Source organism: Halichoerus grypus, chromosome 3 (assembly GCF_964656455.1).
Source record: "Halichoerus grypus chromosome 3, mHalGry1.hap1.1, whole genome shotgun sequence".
Taxonomy (NCBI): domain Eukaryota; kingdom Metazoa; phylum Chordata; class Mammalia; order Carnivora; family Phocidae; genus Halichoerus; species Halichoerus grypus.
Window position 1 is genome coordinate 58,668,420 of NC_135714.1, and position 16,422 is coordinate 58,684,841.

Consider the following 16,422-nt stretch of genomic DNA (forward strand, 5'->3'; position numbering starts at 1 on the left):
TTTTCTCTTTCTTCTGTCTTGTTGTTGGTGTATAGGAATGCCACTGATTTCTGTGCATTGATTTTATATCCTACCACTTTACTGAATTCCTGTATGAGTTCTAGCAGTTTTGGGGTAGAGTCTTTTGGGTTTTCCACATAAAGTATCATATCATCAGCAAAGAGTGAGAGTTTGACTTCTTCTTTGCCAATTTGGATGCCTTTTATTTCTTTTTGTTGTGTGATTGCTGTGGCTAGGACTTCTAATACTATGTTGAATAGCAGTGGTGATAGTGGACATCCCTGCCGTGTTCCTGACCTTAGGGGAAAGCTCTCAGTTTTTCCCCATTGAGAATGATATTCGCTGTGGTTTTTTCATAGATGGCTTTTATGATATTGAGGTATGTACCCTCTATCCCTATACTCTGAAGAGTTTTGATCAAGAAAGGATGCTGTACTTTGTCAAATGCTTTTTCTGCATCTATTGAGAGGATCATATGGTTCTCGTTCTTTCTTTTATTAATGTATTGTATCACATTGATTGATTTGCAGATGTTGAACCAACCTTGCAGCCCAGGAATAAATCCCACTTGGTCGTGGTGAATAATCCTTTTAATGTACTGTTGGATCCTATTGCCTAGTATTTTGGTGAGAATTTTTGCATCCATGTTCATCAGGGATATTGATCAGTAATTCTCCTTTTTGATGGGGTCTTTGGTTTTGGGATCAAGGTAATGGTGGCCTCCTAAAATGAGTTTGGAAGTTTTCCTTCCATTTCTATTTTCTGGAACAGTTTCAGAAGAATAGGTATTAATTCTTCTTGAAATGTTTGGTAGAATTCCCCTGGGAAGCCATCTGGCTCTGGGCTCTTGTTTGTTGGGAGATTTTTGATGACTGCTTCAATTTCCTTAGTGGTTATGGGTCTGTTCAGGTTTTCTATTTCTTCCTGGTTCAGTTTTGGTAGTGGATACATCTCTAGGAATGCATCCATTTCTTCCAGGTTATCTAATTTGCTGGCATCGAGTTGCTCATAATATGTTCTTATAATTGTTTGTATTTCTTTGGTGTTGGTTGTGATCTCTCCTCTTTCACTCATGATTTTATTTATTTGGGTCATTTCTCTTTTCTTTTTGATAAGTCTGGCCAGGGGCTTGTCAATCTTGTTAATTCCTTCAAAGAACAAGCTCCTAGTTTTGTTGATCTGTTTTACTGTTCTTTTGGTTTCTATTTCATTGATTTCTGCTCTGATCTTTATTATTTCTCTTCTCCTGCTGGGTTTAGGCTTTATTTGCTGTTCTTTCTCCACCTCCTTTAGGTGTGGGGTTAGGTTGTGTATTTGAGAACTTTCTTGTTTCTTAAGAAAGGCTTGTATTGCTATATACTTACCTCTTAGGACTGCTTTTGCTGCATCCCAAAGATTTTGAACAGTTGGGTTTTCATTTTCATTAGTTTCCATGAATTTTTTTAATTCTTCTTTAATTTCCTGGTTGACCCATTCATTCTTTAGTAGGATGCTCTTTGGCCTCCATGTATTTGAGTTCTTTCCGACTTTCCTCTTGTGATTGAGTTCTAGTTTCAAAGCATTGTGGTCTGAAAATATGCAGGGAATGATCCCAATCTTTTGGTACCAGTTGAGAGCTGATTTGTGACCTAGGATGTGATCTATTCTGGAGAATGTTCCATGGATACTAGAGAAGAATGTGTATTCTGTTGTTTTGGGATGGAATGTTCTGAATATATCTGTGAAGTCCATTTGGTCCAGTGTGTCATTTAAAGTCTTTATTTCCTTGTTGATCTTTTGCTTAGATGATCTGTCCATTTCAGTGAGGGGGATGTTAAAGTCCCCCACTATTATTGTATTGTTGTCGATGTGTTTCTTTGCTTTTGTTATTAATTGGCTTATATAATTGGCTGCTCCCATGTTAGGGGCATAGATATTTATAATTGTTAGATCTTCTTGTTGGATAGACCCTTTAAGTAGGATATAGTGTCCTTCCTCATCTCTTAGTATAGTCTTTGGTTTAAAATCTAATTTGTCTGATATAAGGATTGCCGCCCCAGCTTTCTTTTGGTGTCCTTTAGCATGGTACATGGTTTTCCACCTCCTCACTTTCAATCTGGGGGTGTCTTTGGGTCTAAAATGAGTCTCTTGCAGACAGCATATTGACAGGTCTTGTTTTTTTATCCAATCTGATAGCCTGTGTCTTTTGATTGGGGCATTTAGCCCATTTACCTTCAGGGTAACTATTGAAAGATATGAATTTAGTGCCATTGTATTGCCTGTAAGGTGACTGTTACTGTATATTGTCTGTGTTCTTTTCTGGTCTATGTTACTTTTAGGCTCTCTCTTTGTTTAGAGGACCCCTTTCAATATTTCTTGTAGGGCTGGTTTCGTGTTTGCAAATTCCTTTAGTTTTTGTTTGTCCTGGAATCTTTTTATCTCTCCTTCTATTTTCAATGACAGCCTAGCTGGATATAGTATTCTTGGCTGCATATTTTTCTCATTTAGTGCTCTGAATATATCATGCCAGTCCCTTCTGGCCTGCCAGGTCTCTGTGGATAGGTCTGTTGCCAATCTAATGTTTCTACCATTGTAGGTTACAGATCTCTTGTCCCAAGCTCCTTTCAGGATTTTCTCTTTGTCTCTGAGACTTGTAAGTTTTACTATTAGATGACGGGGTGTTGACCTATTTTTATTGATTTTGAGGGGGGTTCTCTGTGCCTCCTGGATTTTGATGCCTGTTTCCTTCCCCAAATTAGGGAAGTTCTCTGCTCTAATTTGCTCCAATATACCTTCTGCCCCTCTCTCTCTTTCTTCTTCTTCTGGGATCCCAATTATTCTAATATTGTTTTGTTTTATGGTATCACTTATCTCTCGAATTCTGCCTTCGTGATTCAGTAGTTGTTTATCTCTTTTTCTCAGCTTCTTTATTTTCCATCATTTGGTCTTCTATATTACTAATTCTCTCTTCTGCCTCATTTATCCTCGCAGTTACAGCCTCCATTTTTGATTGCACCTCATTAATAGCCTTTTTGATTTCAACTTGGTTAGATTTTAGTTCTTTTATTTCTCCAGAAAGGGTTTCTCTAATATTTTCCATGCTTTATTCAAGCCCAGCTTGTATCTTTATAATTGTCATTCTGAACTCTAGTTCCAACATCTTACTAATGTCCGTATTGAGTAGGTCCCTGGCAGTTGGTACTGCATCTTGTTCTTTTTTTGGGGGTGATTTTTTTCTGTCTTGTCATTTTGTCCAGACGACAATAGATGAATAAGAGAACAAAATGCTAACAGGGTAACAACGACCCCAGAAAAATATACACTAAACAAATCAGAAGAGACCTGAAACTGGGGGAAAAGAAAGGGAAAGAAAGAAAAAAGAAAAAAAAAGAAAAAGAAAAGGATTAAAAAAAAAAAGAATACGATCAAATATGATCAGGCTGGTACATAGATCAGTGCCACACACTAGATTTTGGGTGTATTTTGGTCTGTTAGAAGAAAATGCCTCCCAAAATTTTAAAGAAAGAAAAGCTTATATATGTACAAAAATAAGGGTAAATACGATGAAGGGATGGAATATGACTGTAAAGATGAAAATTATAAAAGATTTTATAAAAGGAATTGATAAGAAGTTGGTTGAAAAAAGAGAGAAGAGGAATTAAAAAAAAAATAGGGGAGAGAATGTGATCAGGCAGGAGACTAGAACAAAGCCATACACTAGAGATTTAGGGTATATTTTGGTCTGTTAGAAAAAACTGTATCCCAAAATTTTAAAGAGAGAATAACTTATATATATACAAAAAATAAGGTTAACTACAATGAAGGGATAGAACATGACTCTAAAAATGAAAAATAAAAAAGATTTTTAAAAAGGGGATTGATAAGATGTTGGTTGAAAAAGGGAAAAAGAAAAATTCAAAAAAAAAATAGAAAAAGAAAATTAAAATATTAACTTTGAAAGACTAAAGAATCATGGGAAAAAGCCATGAATTCTATGTGCAGTATTCCCCTAGCGCTGGAGTTCTGCCGTTCTCATTGATCAGTAAACTTGGTCTTGGTTGGCTGTTGTTGCTGATCTTCTGGGGGAGGGGCCTGTGCCGTGGTTCCCAAATGTCTTTGCCGGAGGTGGAATTGCACTGCCCTTGCTGGGGGCCAGGCTAAGTAATCTGCTCTGGTTTGCTCTTGGTAGCTTTTGTTCCCTGCAAGCTTTCCGTACAGCTTTGGAGGAGGAGAGTGAAAACGGCGGCCTCCCAATCTCTGCCCCGGAGGAGCCAAGAATTCGGGGCTCTGCTCCTCAGTGCACCCCCAGAGACAAGCAGTCAATCACTCCCGTCTCCCCCGTCCCTGGCCACACTCTGTGCTCCCCGGGCCTGTGACCAAGCATTTCTATCTCTGGCACCCGACCCCGTGTGGAGTCTCCAAACCCAGCAGATCCCTGCGGTGCACTCCCATGCCACTCCTCCCGGGGGAGGAAGGGCAGTCTCCCCGGATCTGCCACTTGTTGGGTCCCTGCTGGAGGATCAGTGGCCCGACTGTGCCACGGATCACGGTTTATGGCAACCCCGAGCTGCGAGTCCGCTCCTCGGCTCCGTCTCTGCAGCCGGCTTCCCCGCTCCGATCCCTGGGAGCTCTGCCACACTCAGGCACCCCCGGTCTTTCTGTGACCCCGAGGGTCCTGAGGCCACACTGTCCCAGCGAGGGTCCCACCCCCCACTTAGCCACTGGAGCGATGTCCCTCAGCAGAGCAGATTTCTAAAAGTTCCGATTTTGTGCTCTGCGGCTCTATCACTTGCCGGTGTTGGCTGACGGAGGCCCCTCCCCCGCTGTCTATCTTCCCAAATATCGCCTCAGATTCACTTCTCCGCACGTCCTACCTTCCAGAAAGTGGTCGCTTTTCTGTTCAGAGAGTTGCTGCTATTCTTTTCTTCGATCTCCTGTTGAGTTCGTAGGTGTTCAGAATGGTTTGATCCCTATCTAGCTGAATTCCTGGGACCAGACGAAATTTAGGTCTCCTACTCCTCCGCCATCTTACTCCTCTAAAACCCTCATCTAGGTTTTCTTATCTAGCTTTGGTTCTTCATTTCAAAGCAATTTTCCTACTCTTAGGATGTCACTGAATCTCCTCTAGAATTGGAGCATTCATAAATTTTGGAAAAGCTCTGTAACCATTAATGGAAGTTCTTCTCCATTCCAGGTGATGCAACGGTGACCATAGCTCACAGATACACTCCCAAGGAACAACTGAAGATCCATACTCAGCTGGCAGATGTTATCATAGTAGCTGCCGGTAAGTCTTTAGTGGCTGTTATTTGGTGGAGTATCATCAGCGGAGTAATTCCTGCCCCAGTTGCTGACATGTCTGTAAAGACAGCTGCTTGGGAGAGTTAGGTATACCTACGACTCACTTCCATCGGCTGGATCCTGTCTCTTGTCAGTTATTATATTGGCTCGTTGTGCCTACGTCAACATTTGTCACTTCATTATGGAAAACCCAAACAGCCTTTGGAATGACAGATGAAGCACAGGAATGAACACGTACATTGCCACCTCCTTCACAGACACGGTTGATTCGAAACATGAATGAGTTATGGGGAGATGGGTAGGAAATGCTCTTGAAGAGATAGGCAGGGCTAGCTCATGGAGGAGCTTGGGAAGTGTGGACTCCAGAGCGGCAAGAGGAGGAACAGAGAAGAGATACTGTGTTTTCATTTATGGGATCTAGGATTTTTCCTAATTTGTTTTATATTCGAACATACAAAATAATTCTACCCTTTACTTCTACCTCTCCACTTGCCACATAGTGTTTCTACATTGCAGACAATTGTGACTCTTCTTGCTTTATCCAAGGCTTGAATGAGAGCCTTTTTCATTTTGTTTTTCAATTAGATGTTATTGGTAATTTCTAGACTTTACATTTGAATCGCTGGGTGGTTACAAAGTGTAAAAGGAAGAGTAGAAGTTCCAGAAGAAATGGAGTTTGATGAAGAGAATAATGATAGTTTAAATTATTTTCAACCAAATTTAGTTTACTTTCTTATTCTGATATAGGCCCTTCTCTGGAACTGAGGATATATATGTGAAGACTCCAGGTAGAGTAATTTGCCTCCTGATAGAGTAAATGCTCCCTTTTCTGGAAGTCCCCAGTAAGTTGGTACAGCTAACCACATTTCTGGTTTTTCTGAGAAATTATATCAGGTGATATTAAATGCAAATTTTTGAATGGGATTGACAGAAGGAGACAGACGTTTAGAGAAGCAATAAACTTTTTCAGACCAAAATAGGAGCCAGGAGGTATTCGGGCCAGTACTGTCTAGCAGCCATCCCAGTCAGGGCATCCTGTGACCACCAGAGGGCGCCAGGCAGGTGGCAGCTATGGTAGACAGCCACACTCCGTCCACACTCCCACACTCCATCCCCGTCCTGGCTGGAGGACATTTTGAATGACAGTAGTATGAACAGGCCTTGTATTCCAGCCCTAATGCCTGTAACTAGACACAAAGGTATGCTGAATGCTGGAAGATAGCCTTGTAGATAACCCTGCAGTCGTCCTGAAGAAATAGATAAATATTTGGATAATGGGAAATTTGGGGGAAGAAAATTGAGAATTTATAAGAAATAACTAAAGATTGCCCATTTGCATGTCCTTACTAATCACCTGGAGAATTTAAGGATAAAATATGTCGATATCGGTAAGTTACAGTGAAATTAAACGGACAAATTAACATAAAAAAGTCCAGACAATAGGACTGAAATCTTACTAAAATGAACCACATCATGCATTCTGTGTGGGAAATAAACAAATACAGTTAGCAGTGGGTATTAAAGAAGGAGATAGTGATCTAATGGCAGAGGTAGCTGGAACAGGGAGGGCTGGCTCGTTGGCATAACTAGAATGTCAGCATATATGGAAGCAGTCCCATCGAGGAGTCAGGAAGAGTAGAAGGAGGAGTGGTGCATGATGTATCTGAAAGATCGATAATGTCTTTTGATAATGTCTGAGGGATGACAATGAAGAATGTAGTGATGAAATCTCAGAATGGGCTTGCAGAAGAAAAAAGTAAAAAAGGAAATCATTGTGTAAAGGTCCTGAGGCATGAATAAAATTAGCTTATGTTAATATTCATCTCACCCCTCCAGTTTCTCAAATTCCCATGGTCCCATCCTTATAGGTTTAACTATGTATCGCTGCACATTCAAGATTTAGATTAATTTAGAAGCTCAAATACGAAAGTAAGATCCTGTCAAACTACGCATTTAGAAATAAGAAATTCAAGTTTCTCCTCAAAACTACTCTCTGAGTTCACAGAGAATGAAGCTGTTTCTGGGGCGCTTTACTGGACCGTGGTTAAGGCCCTAAACATCTGTTTATGGCTGTCCATCACCTTCACTAGCCGGTAGCAGGAACGGGATGGGTATTTTTTTTTTTTTTTAACGTGGTATGTAAGTGCTTCCAACAATATCTGACACATAGTGAGTATTCAATTAATGTGTGTTGTATTCATTTTGAAATTACAACTGGGGCAAGGACTTCACATTGATACAAATTTAGCTGATGAATTTTTAAGCATATAATTTTATTAAGGTGGAACCATTCTTGTTATTGGTTGACATAACGGTAGCATTATTTTTATAACTACTAAACATTCCTAGCTTGTCACTGTAAAGTAAGTTGAAAAAGTCATAAGGGTGAAAGATTTGTTCATACGAGAGCAGTTTGTATCATTAAGTAGATTATTGAACTGATATGATTTGAAATAATAAGGTTAAGAAATTCTGAGCAGGGTGATGAAAGAGACTGTTATAGACATCTAAAATACAGTAAGAATATTAAACAGTTGAATTGAAAGTAGTTTCAGGGAAGACTGCACTGGCTTTGTGTGAGGCTAGTGATAAAGAAGGGAAAGCTAGGGGCGCCTGGGGGCTCAGTCAGTTGAGCGTCTGCCTTCAGCTCAGGTCATGATCCCGGGGTCCTGGGATCGAGCCCCATGTCGGGCTCCCTGCTCAGCGGGGAGCCTGCTTCTCCCCCTGCTTGTGCTCTCTCTCTCTCTCTCCCTGACAAATAAATAAATAAGATATTTAAAGAAAAAAAAAAAAAAGAAGAGAAAGCTAGCCAGAACAGGGCACCAATGCTAAGAGTGTATTAGAAGACCCTTTGATTGACTTCTATCAAATGTTTCCAGGACACTGGGGGAAATCCTAAGTCTAAAAGTTCTAGGAATCTTCATTATTCAAGCAGGATAGGCAGGTTTTTTTCCAGACACTGTCTGAAAGACCCTCCACCAATATGAGTAAACTGTGGAACTAGCTTCCTTCAGAAGATGAGCTGCTGAGTCAATGACACTTGCATATTAACCTGTGGGTACAGAGTGTCATAGGTGGTGGAAAGCTGCCATTTTGTCCACTAAGCCATCCCCTGCAGCAGGATGAATGGACCTTTACAGTCGCAGCTCCAGCGTCTCTGTTGCAACACTTTTAATGATAGACACTGTAATATAAAACAGGATAAATAGGTAATTCAGTAGAGTAATTTGGAGTATTCATACTTACTCGTCATAAAATAAAGGTGACCAACCAACTTCTTTTCGCGACCTCTCCCATCATATCATCAAGTTTTGGATACACTCCCATCAAACATCATCTTAGGTTCTCTAGGTTCTCAATAGAGTTTTCCTTCTGGTGGATTTCCTCTTCCTCGGAGCGAAATGCCAGGACACTGAGAAAGTACTAGGGGTGGGGCCTGGAAATTGTCGGCTCCACCGTCCACAGCTCACGCAACCTGGGAGTGGAACTTGCTCCCTTACAGCCCTGGGTGCTCTCTGAGTGGATGCCAGCACATTTCATAGTTTCACTAATGCTGTTGTTCTGTGCATATCCTATTTCTTATTTTTCATCTTGTCTCTTTGGCCTCTGTTGTTCCACCTAGAAGTCCTTCCTGCCTTCCTAAATGTGTCATTTGTCTCAATTTTATCAGTTATTTTATAGAGTAGTGTAAATACACAGCCCTCGCTAGAGCAAGACTCCCAGAATTTAAATTCCAAGTCTGCCATTCACTGATTGTGTAACCTTGGTCAAGTCATCCCGTCTCTGAGCCCCAATCTCTTTGATGTGAAGAATAGTAGTCTCTAACATAGAATTGTTAAGCCAGCCAATCCAGGCAAAGAAGAGGGCACAGTGCCTAACACATTGCAAATACTCCATAAATGTTATATGCTAATATGTAATATGTTACTCCTTCTTAGGCCTTCTTAGAATTGCAGGTGAATTCAAACAAAAATTTTGAAACAATGAATCAGTTGATAACTAACCTAAATCTTCGATGTAACTAAAGGAATATACTTTTGGTCACTTTTGATATTAACATAGTATCAAAGTTGACTGGTCATCATAAACATAAACAAACAAATAAATAAATAAAAGAAGTGACTTACAGATAAGAGACCAACTTCATAAAAGCTTTATTTTTACTTAAGATTTGTGGTTTCTCAGGATGACACCCACTTTTGTTCATAGCTGTGTATTCTGTTGTCCCAGGGTGAGTCCCTCGTTGCCACTCTCTCTTTTGAAACAGTCTGACTTTGTGAGGGGTGAGGGAGGGGAGAGGTACTTAGGTGAAGGGGTTTGTTCTCACAGAACTTTTCCCACCCTCTCCGTCTCCCTCTTCCTCTCTCTACCTATTCCCCCTCCCCCATTGTAGCCCCCACAGTCCATCCCCAGAGCCTCCCTGATCCACAACAAATAAGCTTCATCAATGTATGAGAGGGTGCTTAACTATTGATTATTTTCCTGACTATTGGTTATTTTCTACATCCCTACCGTAAAAACCTAGCAAACATGCACAATAAGCCAACCAAAGCCAACCACAGTTAACAGTTTGATGTTGGGCCTTCCACTATTTTATATTTACATGTAAATATACATATATACACATTTCTTTTCACCCTGCATGGACTACTTGTGTTTTATGGCTCCACACTGTTGTACGTTTCCTCATAAAACGCGTTCTTCTAAAGTGTGGTCTCTACTGACTTCGTAGTAGTCAATGCTGTAGGTATAATTTATTTATTCAGTTCTTGATGGTTGGACATTTAGGTTGTTCCCAGGTTTTTACTGTTATAAACATTGCAGTGAACAACTGTGGACATCTTTGTAAACACCCATGATTATTTGCACAAGGAACCTATACTATTTATTAGATTGGTCTTTAGTTCTTTATTTGCAAATGAATGGTTACTTGTATTCTCAGAAACAAAACTAATATTTAAAGCTTTGTGCATAACACATGTCAGGCTCCCTGCTCAGTGTGAGTCTGCTTCTCCCTCTCCCTCTGCCCCCACTTGTTCTCGCTCTCTCTTTCTCTCTCTCAAATAAATAAAATCTTTAAAAAAAAAAAAAAGGACTCTCTTCCCCCTCCCTCTGCTCCTCCCTCCTCCCCCAGAATAAATAAAATCTTTAAAAATTTTTAAAAAGTAAGGAGGATCTGGGTACAAATTGAGTTTTAATCTTAAAAATCATATTTAATTCTCTGGGCTGCATTTTCAACTATTGTAAAAAGGAGGTAATAATACTAATGGTACAGGCTGCTGTAAGAATTAAGTGCCTAGCACATAACCGGTATGAAATAAATATAGTTTCCCTTCCCTTCAGTCTGACATTGTATTGTGACCCTCTGACTAAAATTACAATATGTTTTAAATGAAAATACATGAAAATTTGTCATCTAGCACCATAAGGCTTAGGTTGCCAATATTTGGATATGTAGCCTGTAAAAGGTGCATATGAACTTGTACATTTTTCCTTGATCCGTGTTAACCTCAAATAAGCAAAAACATCCCCCGCCCCCCGCAATTGAGCACCTAAGAAGCATCCCAAGGCTGGGGCGCCTGGGTGGCTCAGTTGGTTAAGCGACTGCCTTCGGCTCAGGTCATGATCCCAGGGTCCTGGGATCGAGCCCCGCATCGGGCTCCCTGCTCGGCGGGAGGCCTGCTTCTCCCTCTCCCACTCCCCCTGCTTGTGTTCCCTCTCTCGCTGTCTCTCTCTCTGTCAAATAAATAAATAAAATCTTTAAAAAAAAAAAAAAAAAGAAGCATCCCAAGGCTTTATTTCTTTTTCTTAACTTGTTATGTATATTTTTTTCTTAACTTGTTATGACTGCATGGACTTGTGAAAAAGGGGTTCTAATCTTTTCGTCACCAAGTTTTTTTACTTGATATCATTATGTGGGAAGCACAGATTGATTTTTTTTCTTTGGAGGGTCTTCTCCTTACACATATATCTACTTCCTTTCTTGAGTAAAACAAGTGTTCAACAGCAGTATCCGAGAGAACTTCAGTAAAGGGCAGTTAGATCAAAGATCTGTATTATGGGGGAAATATAGATTTCCTTTGAAATATATTTTAAATTGTTAAATGATATGTTAATTATGGCTAATTCTACATGGTTGCGTATGTGTGTATCACAGGGAGGAAGAGCCCTTTCAAGATAATGTCTCTAGCCGTTGGCTTTATCTTTGTGATGTTTTTATGGTCAGATCTTTAAAAATTGACATGACAAAAGATTAAAAATGCACATAAAAGTGAGCCAAAGAAGAGTTACCACCTACACACCTACCGACCAATTTGTCAAATCTGAATATCATTATAGATGTTTTTAATTTCTACATGCTGTACATTTCTGCAGACTTATTTTGTTCTGATTAACATTATGTTTTAGAGATTTGTTTATGCAGATGCATGTAGCACTAGCTATATAATACTCAGATGACCGAGTGCCCATTTTCTGGTGATAGATACAAGTGTTATTTCTCATTTACTACTATTATAAGCAGTGCTATAGTGTGTAAGTGCAATATTTCAACAGATATTAATTTTGCCACTACTTATATTAGGCCCTACATCGGGTGCTGGAAAACAAAGATATATAAAATATAGTTCCAGCTCTTGAGAAGTTCAGAGTCTAGCAGAGAAAAAGATGATGTGCAAACCAATTAGTGTAATATGGTTCACTAATACAGTATTAGAGGTGTGTATGTGTGTGTGTGGCTATTTATCCATCATCTAGAAAAAGGGAAATAGAAAGAGGGACAGAGAAACAGAAACCAAGAAGGACAAAGAGAAAGAAAACAAAGACACAGAGACCAAGAGAGATGGAGACTGAGACCAAGAGAGATATATAGAGAGAGGCCAAGAAGGATGGAGACATACCCAGAGAGGGAGAGAGACAGACAGAGACAGACACAGAGAGACCAAGACCAAGAGAGACAGAGAGCGAGAACCACAGAGGAGGGATGACCGGCCCGCTTCACTGCCTCTGAGGATGAAATGGTGGAGCTGGCTCCCAGCCCACAGAATGAACAGAGAGTCACTGGGCAAAATCCAAGGAAAGGCGACTTCTGGCAGCTTAGAGCTGTAAAACACTGTGCACGTACCAGAGAAAATATTAGACGCCTGTCAAAAAGATAGATGCCTGTCTGTGGGTGGTGAATGATTAAGCTGAGTCTTTAGGAAAGGCCAGGCAGCAGAAGAAATGAAGAGATCTGGATTTTATCCTGTAGGCCAGGGGCAACTTTTAAATAGTTATAAGCATTGGAATAACATGATCGTATTTAAATTCTAGAAGGGTTACTCTGGTAGCCTCTGGGCAGGGGTGAGGCTGCAAGTAGCACTCACGTGGCTCTAAACTAATACAGGGGGAGTTGAAAGTGAGACGGAGAAACAGAAAGTAGACTAGAAAGAACTTTCTGGCTTTGCATCCTGGGTGTATGGTGTGAGCACAGACAAGGAAGAGCCCAGAGAAAGGAAGCAGGTGTGGGAGGAGTCGAAGATGGGTGGGTACAAATTTTGAAGTGTAAGAAAATAATAAAAGAGGAGAAGCAGGATGGAAAACCAGAGGACCTCGATGAGATATGTGATGGGTACAGAATAGTGAGAATTACAGGGACCAGCAGGGAGGGGACAGCTTTGACGTGACTCCCACGGCACTGTGACCTCCAGTAGCCAGGACCGCGTCTTATTTACCTTTGTATTTTTGGAAGAACCTGGCACTGGGGACTAGAAAATGCTCTGCTGAATGAACACACATCCTTCTTTAGAATGCAGGTGCTTATCTTGGATCCAAGCTTTTTTCCTGGAAGTTGAGGAGGGGCCTTCCTAGAAGCAGATGATCTCTTTCAGGTCCCCTCAGCCTTCGACTCTCCTTCATACCATGTTTGGAGCTGTACCACTTCACGAAGGCTTAATATGGCATTGCGTCAACATCATTGACTCAGACCTCGCACCTGCAGGATTCAGAGCGAAGGCAGGGAGGCGGCAGAGAAACAACCGAGAAATGATGACTGTCTTCAGTGAGAGGACAAGAAAATACCATAGCTCTCCTGTCTAGTGTGGGTAAGAAGATGAGCCCTCCTTTGGTGAAGTCATCATTCCTGGGGTAGATTCAGAGCGTGCGGTGCTGCGGGATGCCTCTTCCGAACATGTGTTGACTGGCAGGAAGTGAAATGATTTCATTAGATATGTAGCCAGTCATTATCGGTTGCGGCTTTGCAATAACATCCACGCATCCCATTCAACTCCAGGAAAATTGAAAATTAAAAAAAAAAAATGGGGGGATCAAAATGTCACATATCAACACTTGTGTAATAGTCTGCACAGAGGCGGTGTTTGCAACGCGCCGTGGAGACTCTGACTGTGCAGCTGGCTCGCTGCGTTAGGTGTGGCTCTGGTTCTGAAGGAGAGAGCTGAGAAGTGAGGTGTGTTGGCATAGATCTCCTCAGGCAGCTTTCTATGAAAGTCCTTTCTTTTTACCCCTTTCTTATGGTCAGAGAAAGGTTTCTGGCTCTGGCTCTTCATCTTACGCATCTAAGTGCATTTCCCCCAAACTGATTTCTGATTTGGCTAATTAATAATTGCTTATTTTAGAATGACTTACCTTTGTTACAAAACCCGAGGATTAATGAGTACTATGCATGAATGTGGGCTTTATGACTGTGGTTGGAACAAATTCAAATAAGTCATAGTTCTTCTCTGAGTGTGCACATTGCAGGCAGTTCACTCTTAGGAGCCTAATATGTGCCCTTTCAATCGAGATGGTGATCGATATCGGGGATCAGATATTTCACTGCAAAAAAAGGCAGGTGCATTTCAATAATGTTTCTGTTGAGTTTCTATTGTGTTTCATAATTCACACTTACGCTTATTTTTAAAATAACAAGGATGATTCCTTTTCTTTAGAAAATACACACATGTACATATGCACGTACACACGGCACATAGACACACACACAACAAAGTATACCTTATTTTTTTTAAAGATTTTATTTATTTATTTGAAAGAGAGGGAGAGAGAGCACAAGCAGGGGGAGTGGCAGGCAGTGGGAGAGGGAGAAGCAGGCTCCCCTCTGAACAGGGAGCCTGATGCGGGGTTCGATCCCAGGACCTTGGGATCATGGCCTGAGCCGAAGGCAGATGCTTAACCAACTGAGCCACCCAGGCGCCCCCAGAGGATACATTATAACATACATTCTTCTCAGGGTAGTTGGTCGGGATATTTGTGGTAAAATAACGTGGCATACCATGTCAGAATGAATGAGAATCGCTTTTTATATACTAAGAGTACTATAAGTTCTTTTAGGTCACTAAGATATCACCCCAAATTTACTTTATTTGAATAAAAAACTATTTGAAGGAGTTTCCCCTTCTATGATAAATTTTCTGACTTTTTAGTGGCAGCTCCATGAAGGAGTACTGGATGGCTTGGAGAGAACTCAGAAAATGGCATTAGTTTACCATGGGCGCTAGATTAGATAGTAAACTGGAGTAAATTTCTTCAAATACAAATAAATATATTTAAAAACTTGTTTTGGATATAAGCTTGTGAACAGATATTATCTCAGTTCCCAAAATACTGCATGTAGGAATTTATCCTAAAGAGAATTGTAGGGGCACTTGGGTGGCTAAGTTGGTTAAGTGTCTGACTTCAATTGTCATGATCCCGGGGTCCTGGGATTGGAGGCCCCTTGCCTTGAGCCCCTGCATCAGGCTTCATGCTCAGTGGAGTGTCTGCTTCTCCCTCTCCCTTTCCCTCTGCCCCTCCCCCCACTCATGCACACGCGCTCTCTCTTTCAAATAAATAAATGAAATCTTAAAAAAAAAAAAAAAAGAATTGTGGGGCGCCTGGGTGGCTCAGTCGTTAAGTGTCTCCCTTCGGCTCAGGTCATGATCCCAGGGTCCTGGGACCGAGCCCCACGTCAGGCTGGCTCCCTGCTCCACGTGGAGCCTGCTTCTCCCTCTCCTACTTCCTCTGCTTGTGTTCCCTCTCAGGCTGTGTCTCTCTGTCAAATAAATAAATAAAATCTTAAAAAAAAAAAAAAAGAATTGTAAGGAGGTTTACAGAGACCATATTCAAACCATCACAGATTCATCTATGATAGCAAAAAGTTGGAAACAGCCTAAACATCCAACAACATGGGAACATTTACTGTGAATGATTGTGTAGTTATTAAAAAGGAATTCTATGGCCAATTGTATTTGAAAATAATTACACAAGCTTGCATCTATGGTAGAAATCCAAATAGGAACACACACACACACACACACACACACACACACAGTGACAAACAGAAAAACAAAGGGGGAGAAGGAAAAATACAACTTGAGAGGAGTAGTTACTTCTGGCTAATGGGTAATAGATGATAGATGAATGTTGATTCCTTCTTCATCTTCCTCTGAATTCTCCAAGTAAATTCTCCAGGAGATATTTTATAATTACGAAATGAAATAAAAAATATGAAGATGACTTATTCCCTGTTCCTGGCAAGATTTTGCCTGCTGTCCATTTGTCTTCTGAGGCTGTTGACCTTTTACTACGGAGGAGTAGAGGAGCGTGGGACAGGTTTACTAAACTGAAATGGCTCATCTCCTACCAAGAACCACATATGCTAATTAAATGGCTGTTCTTTTTTCCATTGGATATTTTTTCCTGGTTTGTCAAAGATTAGTTGACCATAGAGTTGAGGGTCCATTTCTGGAGTCTCTATTCTGTTCCATTGGTCTATGTGTCTGTTTTTGTGCCAGGACCATACTGTTTTGGTGATCACAGCTTTGTAATATAGCTTGAAGTCAGGCAACATGATGCCCCAGCTTTGTTTTTCTTTTTCAACATTCCCTTAGCAATTCGGGGTCTTTTCTGGTTTCATCTTACACCATACACAAAGATAACTCAAAATGGATGAAAGACCTCAATGTGAGACAGTAATCCATCAAAATCCTGGAGGAGAACACAGGCAGTAACCTCTTTGACATCGGCCACAGCAACTGCTTTCAAGACACATCTCCAAAGGCAAAGGAAACAAAAGCAAAAATGAAGTTTTGGGACTTCATCAAGATAAAAAGCTTCTGCACAGCAAAGGAAACAGTAAACAAAACTAAGAGGCAACCCATGGAATAGGAG

The 16,422-nt window shown here is 40.8% G+C and overlaps 1 protein-coding gene across 2 annotated transcripts in view; it reads left to right on the forward strand.

Annotated features, from left to right (window-relative positions):
- MTHFD2L (methylenetetrahydrofolate dehydrogenase (NADP+ dependent) 2 like) overlaps positions 1-16,422 on the forward strand; it is a 131,099-nt gene that overhangs the window by 58,237 nt on the left and 56,440 nt on the right. For both annotated transcript variants that reach the window (XM_036078004.2, XM_078068770.1), the window contains exon 6: positions 5,174-5,266. In XM_036078004.2, the coding sequence (XP_035933897.1) occupies positions 5,174-5,266 (93 nt within the window). The remainder of the gene's footprint in view (positions 1-5,173; positions 5,267-16,422) is intronic.